The following is a 7,442-nucleotide window of genomic DNA, read 5'->3' on the forward strand; positions in this document are numbered from 1 at the left end:
TTGCTTGTCAGAGGCATCAAAGACTAAGTTGAGCACAAGAATGCATTACCGGCACTAATTTAATTAACACCATCTATCATAACATAATTATCACCATCAAAATAATTACAGCAAAAGTAAATAGATAATCTACATGCTGTTAATTTATATTATCATGTATGTGAAGTAATGTAGTTAGAAAGATATAAAAAGGGCGAGTTTGTAATGCAAGGTTAGAGGGAGATCGAGTGTTGAGCTCAATATCTATAACCTGTGATCTTCTACAGCCAAGCATCGCCAGGTGTTGTCTGTGAGTATGTCTCTGTAACCCTTCATAAACCTGTAGGTATTTGACTCCTGCATCTAGAAATCTCATATCTGGTACCTAAACAAGGACTGCAGCCTCTCTCTATCCTTAAAATGACATTAACATATTTCGACCAAAGGAATTCTTCATGCTATATTTGTGATGGTGTTAACAAACAGCGATCAAAGGAAATCTTTTTAATATGTTTGTGATTTTTTTTTAACATGTAGCAACCAAAAGAAATTTGCCTGTAGTGTTCGGTTTGTCGCAATCATAGTGACTAGAGGAAATAATACCCCCAATTTATCAAAAAAAAGCCACGTTTTGTAATAATGGGGTGGATTTTCCTGTGCAGGCATTATTCTGGTGTGATGTGGATGGAGTGGAAGAGGACTCCATCAAGACAACAACCTCAGGACCCAAACTTCCAGTAAAGCCTAATTTAAATATTACCAGGTGCACAACTAGTTGCAGGACCAGACACAAGAGAAAGTCCAGATGTTTCTGGGCCTTAAAGGCACCAGCAACATTAAAGGGGCTTGTACAGGGAAAGCCCCATGAGAGAAATAGATAGATTGCTCTGTACTTCACTGGTTATAGAAGCTTGAATTTAATAATGTCAACTAATGAATAACAGAAAGTGCTGTAACTCATGCCAGTCAGAAGCAAAAATGTGAAGGCCTCGGCTGGTTTTCATACTGCTGTATCAGACTGGGATGGCAGGAACACTCCAAGCAGGCATCAGTGCGCCCTGCAGTCTGTGCTGAAGGGAGTTGGTAAAGGGGCTGCACCATGGTGCCATCCAGTAGGTGGAGGAACAAAGATAAAAAGTTGGGCTGCGAAGAATGATGGAGCAGGAATAGAAGAAGGTTGCTGCTTTGATTCACTTTTTACTCGAGATGGGATGGAGCAGTTGTATGGTGAGGAGGAGGGATGATTCTTGCTCTGTGTAGGGAAAGAGTTGTTGGTGGCTCTGGAGCAGGCCAGGCAAATTTTGTCAGTAGCTGTCAGGGGGGCATGTGTCTGCCTCCAAATTAGCCATATCATAAAAGGGAGCCGAGTGGCACTGTGGTAAACACTAAGTATAGGAGGCCAGCGGCATTCTACAATAAGTACTGAAGCTGCAACACTATTTTGAATGCCAAAAGCCAAAGATAAAAATCTTAATAATGCCAGCCCACCCCTTTAAGCCAAGTAGTACTTAAACGGCAGCTCAGAAAGTGGTATTGCCCAGTGTTTAATGGGAACAGTCTGCCCCTGATCTGCACCGGTGCTATTACAGGAAATCTGTGTGCAGATCCATTAGACATTCATTTTCATCTAACTGACATTGCTTCACCCTCTTCAGGCATAGTCAGGCGCAGCCAGCAGAAAAATCCAGATGCAGTGCTATTCAGGTGCAGAATGGAGCCAAAGGATTTGTTTGCATTTTTCCTGTGTCTGGCACCTGTTTTCAGATGCAATTTGGACTCAAAACCGAGGAAAATCTACTCCAATATTTTTTCACGTGTGAAGGTGAAATTCTTGTTCTTCACTAATATTAGTGGATATAAAGTTGTGAGATACTGCTTTTTACAACGGTTTTCTTTTTCACTAAAATGAACAAAGACAGAAATCTCATCCCCAAGAGGAGCATTTGTAACATTGGTTGGACGGACAATCATATTGCACTAATGTGGCATTATCTGAACTGCACAGCCATATTAAAACACCATGTCAAATCCACATTATAACTTACCGCAATGTAGACCTCAGAATGTTTTTATCTAAATATCTACATGTATGGTGGGGAGCTCATAATCTTCTTTTGTATCAGCTCTAACTAAATCAGAAGCATGTGGGTTCAAGCCCCATTCCCAGCCTTGAGTGTTGGACATTCCAGTGCAGTATTGGGGAAGTGGTGCATTGTGCTGAGCTCAGAAATAATTCATGTAGCCCCAGTTTGACACAGCTGTTTCCATGCATTTCTGTATTTCTCTATACATTTCTATCATTTTCTACTAATCTCTAATTTTTTGCATCTTGTTACCTGCTTGCAGATGATTTGGAAATCTACACAAACACCAGGCCACCAGGGTTCAACGCTAACAGAAGAAGGAGCAGAGCTGTCTTGTACCACCTGTCAGGACATTTACAGAAACAGGACAAGAGCAAGCTCAAGCTAAACAATGTATGCACAAGCATCCAGAGATTACTTGATATGCTGGTTCAAACCCTTTTCTATAGGTTTTTTTTATTGTTGTCTTTGTTGATCAGCATGTGATGTAAGGGAGTGACATTAATTTATGTCTTGTAGTGAGGTAGAACAAAAATAACAAGCATAGACATATACTGGAAAAAAGCATGTTTATTAGTCCTTATTTTGTTTCAGCCATTTGAGAGTCTCGACATGAGCTATAATTAAATATGGCATTTTTTATGTGCTGATGGTGAGGGATCTCAACACTGGAACATTTTTCCAAATTGTTGCCCTGTGCCAGCATCAAGCATCGTCAAGTAAGAAACAGCATGGTTGGATGTGGTGTCAAACCTCCTCTGCTCTACCCTTTTGATATTGTTTAATCCCAACTTCAGAAGAATGCCTCATGCTGTGCTAGTGTAATCTCTTTGCATGTTCCACACCAACCATCCTTATATCCTTCCTGAGTTACATTGGCAATTTAGTGCTGATTTATCATAACAAAAACAAATTGTATTCATATCGTGTCTTCAACGTCGAAAAATGTCCCAGAGCGCTTCACAGAAATGTAATCAAAAAACAAAATGGACACGGAACTAAAGGAGGAGATATCAGGGGGAAGGGGGGGTGACCAAAAGCTTGGTCAAAGAGGTTAGTTTTAAAGATGGTCTTAGTGGAGGTGGCGAGGCGGAGGGATCACAAGCATTTCAGTGCTTTCAGCCCATGCTTATTCAGAACTAGGTTCAGGCTGCTCTAACTCATTTCACATAGATCTCTCGCAGGTTTCAGAAATGATTCTGGCACAACAGAAAGAAGAGATTTCCGTCCCATCTACCCTAGGCCACAGAGTGTGCTATTCCACAGTGACCCTCTTCCACATGTCACATAAAACAGCAGTGCCTTTGTTTAAATACACTGCAACATTCTCATGAGTGAAAGGGTGCGATATTGTTAATTGTTTGATGCCTATAATAGGAAGGAGTTAGATCAGGTAGAAACTTTATCAAAATAGGATGGATAAAGAATAGGGTTAAAGTGTCCGTTTAAGTTAAAATTGTGTTTTAAGAGGATATTTTTGTTCAATGGGGTTAATATACATTAATAAAGATAATCCTTATTTTGGATTGGCTTTATTAATGTATATTTTTCAGTGTCAGCTGAAAACCAGTCAACCTGTCAATCTATGGGTTAATATTATTTTCCAGATAATTTTTCACTTACTAAAAACAAAATAGGGATGAGTGCAATAAGTTGTCATGGAATTAACTAATATTTCTAGCTCTGTTCCCAGTCAAGCATTGTAAGATGAAGTTAAGATGATTAGCACAGGATTGCTGGCCTCCAGCAGTTTACATTTAGCAGCAGAGAGGAAACGGGTGTATCCGAGCACCTCTTCCTGAATATCTGGAGCTGACTTGCAGAGCGTTAGCAGCAAAACTGCAATCACCAACTCCATCAATAAAAGCCATGCAGTCTGGAAATACCACTCGGAATGTTTGAAATTCATCCCAGCTTTGTGCCATCTTATTTGAATATTATCTTTCAGGGACAGTTGGAGGAGATTCTTGTTACGACTCAGGCTCACATTTTATTAGTTTGTTTTAAATTCCAGCACTCTGAGTCAGTCATGGAGGTAGACATCACAGTAATTAATTAAAGTATGATATTTTGGGAGTTGTACCTGCTTCTGATTTGATTTAGCAATGAATGTTGATTCGCAATAGGGAGCAGTGCTGGTGGGACTGGTTGAAGAGTTGGATCCATAAAACGCCATGTTTAAATCATACAGTGTAAGCATCACACCCTTGACTTTTATAGCAACCAAATGAGCGGCAAATGTTCCCTTCCACTGATGCAGAAGCTATTCTGTCAGGTTCATGGCTGATAAAAGCAGGCGTGAAGGTGCTTGTTATTCTTACAGGCAGTGGTCATTGCCTAAGTGGCCATTATTCATGTGTGAGCCGGGACAGTAAATGTCAGTAGGCTTATCTAACTGTGGAAGAAATCACAGCTGATCCAGATCGAGCCCTCATCAGCATCCACACACGCAACCTCCACTGGGGCTTATTATGTAGCAAATCTGAAGTGGAAACCCTGGCCGTTTTTGTTTTTCCTTCCCTACGACTTGTCCTGGGTGAGATCAGTTAACTCAAAGATCAGGAATCAAACCTGGGATATGCCTGGTCTCTATAGCTCGTCGATGGACACTTTGCCGGGGTTTTCCTGTTCTGCACTCGCCAATCCCCACAGTCTTCCGCCCATTTGTTTTTTTAATGGGTTGAAACTGTGGGCTAGTGATCACACCAGCAGAAATTCCCAACCTTTGTCTCTGAGGCAACAGGATGGCTTGGCTGCAGTATTCTATTTCACCCGACCACACGTGCACGATCCAGAGTTCTGGAATATGGAATCATGGGGTGCAATACATCCTCCTGTTAACTGAAGTATTCATAACATTCAGAATCCTAGAAAGAATAGGCCTGACTGGGGTAGATAACAAATCCCATACAAATTGTATCATCACTCATGACATTGAGCTTACTTTTGCTCCAGTAATTTCAGTGAAGTTGACAACTTTGTGTTAATAAATTCTAATAGAAAGGACTGGAACTACACTGATAAGAATGATGCAATGTTATAATTCTACTCGTAGTGTTACCAGTACACTGTTGGAATACCGTAAAATAAACTGCCTTGTGAGTTTTTAACATATGGTTCTACATGTAGACCAGACACTGAAAATTGTTCTTTGGACATTTAAGATATCTGTCATTCCTTAGCAGTTCAATCTAGTCTTGTAGGGTGTATCCCGAATGTGTATATGATTCAGTTCAAAATGGAATAAGCTACATTCATTGTGACTTCTTGTGGTTGAAATCACTGCAGATTACTCTTTGTGACAACATCGGGCGTAGTAACAGGCAAGGAACTAGACACGCAAGAAACAGTCATTGTTACGTCAATTGTTAGGTAGCTCTGGCTTTAATTTCGAATGTTATATATCCAAAAGGATGATAAACATCAGAACAGGAATAGGCTATTCATTCTCTCGGGCCCGTTCAATTAGATCATGGCTGATCTGTACCTCAACTCCACTTATCCACTATGTGAAAAGTAAGAACTTGAAAAATGACTTTTGTTTCCAATAACCCAAAGAAGCCTAGGTATTTGAAATATCATCAGATGTTTAGTATCTTATGTCTGACTGTAAAATGCATGATTTTTTTTTCATTTCTCTTTAATAATGTCTTTTCCCTTATTTTGAAAGCATACAACTCAAAATCTGGCAAGAGGTCCATACCAGACAAAACATAAACAAATCACTTCATGTGGTTTAGTGTAAAGAAAGTCTCTACAAAAATTGCTTTTTCTCTTGAATCATCTGCTGACTTCTGTATACCTGTTTTCCAGAGGCTTGTTTAAATCTGTTCTATTATGGTGCTGTAGAAGGGATTGAGGACAAGGTTTTTTGAAATTGAAACAAATGGGAAAGTAAGCAGTGAGGAAGTCACGAAGGGGGTCATTTTAGGAGGCAAAGGCAGGTGCGTTGGGGACGGGGAGGCTCCAAAAATCACGCAAATCCCGTTCAGGTTCGGAAGCCGGCTCCAACCCGTCGGCTTCCGAGTTTCTCAGGGAGCCACCTGTGTGCGCACGGGTGACCCGAAACCAGAAGTCCCACTGGCAATTAAAGCCAGCAGGATGACAGTTAAAGAGCCAAATGTACCTCATTGAGGCACTTTACCTGTGACAGATGAAGGGATTAGAAAGATTTTTTTTAACTTACCTGGGCAGCTTGCCCACCGCTTCTGATTCACGCCTGGATCAGGGAAAAAGAAACTAAATAAATTAAATTAAAAAACATGCAATAAAGTGAAAACACCAAATACTCCTACCTTTTGAAACCTGCTCTGATGTCCAATGTCTCCCACTCAGACGTCCCCCTCTTCACCCTCCTGATGTCCCCCCGATCTTCCCCTCTCCCCCCCGATCTTCCAGTCCAGCACGAGATCTTCCATCCCCCCCCACCCCAGTCTTCTGCTCCGGCGCCAGGATGACGTCTGGCTCTCTCTCTTTCCCGCCCCCCCCCCCCCCCCCCGCCTTGCTTTGCAGCTCCTGATGGCAGCCAGCCTGTCAGTCAGGCTAGCTGCCAGGCGTGAAACCCAGAGAGGACGTTAATCACTATCAATCAACGTGCGATCGCGTCGGCAACGGTAAGTTTGGTTCTTGCGGGTTTGCCACACGCCCAATCGCCCCGCCCCCCCCCCCGCTGCCATCCCACCGCCCCGCTGATATCGGGGCCAAAGAGTCTGCAAAGGGATATAGACAGGTTAAATGAGTGGGCAAGAAGGTGGCAGATGGAGTATAATGTGGGGAAATGTGAGGTTATTCACTTTAGTAGGAAGCATAGAAAAACAGAATATTTTTTAAATGGTGAGAAACTATTAAATGTTGGTGTTCAGAGAGACTTGGGTGTCTTTGTACAAGGAACACAAAAAGTTAGCATGCAGGTACAGCAGGCAATTAGGAAGGCAAATAGCATGTTGGCTTTTATTGCAAGGTGGTTGGAGTACAAGAGTGAGGAAGTCTTACTACAATTGTACAGGGCTTTGGTGAGATCTCACCCAGAGTACTGCGTGCAGTTTTAGTCTCCTTACCTGAGGAAGGATATACTTGCCTTAGAGGCGGTGCAATGCAGGTTCACTAGATTAATTCCTGGGATGAGAGGGTTGTCCTATGAGGAAAGGTTGAGTAGAATGGGCCTATACTCTCTGGAGTTTAGAAGAATGAGAGGTGATCTCATTGAAACATATAAGATTCTGAGGGGACTTGACAGGGTAGAGGCTGAGAGGTTGTTTCCCCTGGCTGGAAGAGTCTAGAACTAGAGCGCATGGTCGCAGGATAAGGGGTTGGCCATCTAAGACTGAAATGAAGAGGAATTTCTTCACTCAGAGGGATGTGAATCTTTCGAATTCTTTA

The 7,442-nt window shown here is 41.9% G+C and overlaps 1 protein-coding gene across 1 annotated transcript in view; it reads left to right on the forward strand.

Annotated features, from left to right (window-relative positions):
• The window catches only part of kcnh3 (potassium voltage-gated channel, subfamily H (eag-related), member 3), a 617,557-nt gene that overhangs the window by 344,732 nt on the left and 265,383 nt on the right, over positions 1–7,442 (forward strand). Inside the window, exon 4 of the mRNA XM_067987818.1 lies at positions 2,326–2,456. Coding sequence (XP_067843919.1) covers positions 2,326–2,456 — 131 coding nt within the window. The remainder of the gene's footprint in view (positions 1–2,325; positions 2,457–7,442) is intronic.

The sequence above is a fragment of the Heptranchias perlo genome, chromosome 7, assembly GCF_035084215.1.
Source record: "Heptranchias perlo isolate sHepPer1 chromosome 7, sHepPer1.hap1, whole genome shotgun sequence".
Classification (NCBI taxonomy): Eukaryota; Metazoa; Chordata; class Chondrichthyes; order Hexanchiformes; family Hexanchidae; genus Heptranchias; species Heptranchias perlo.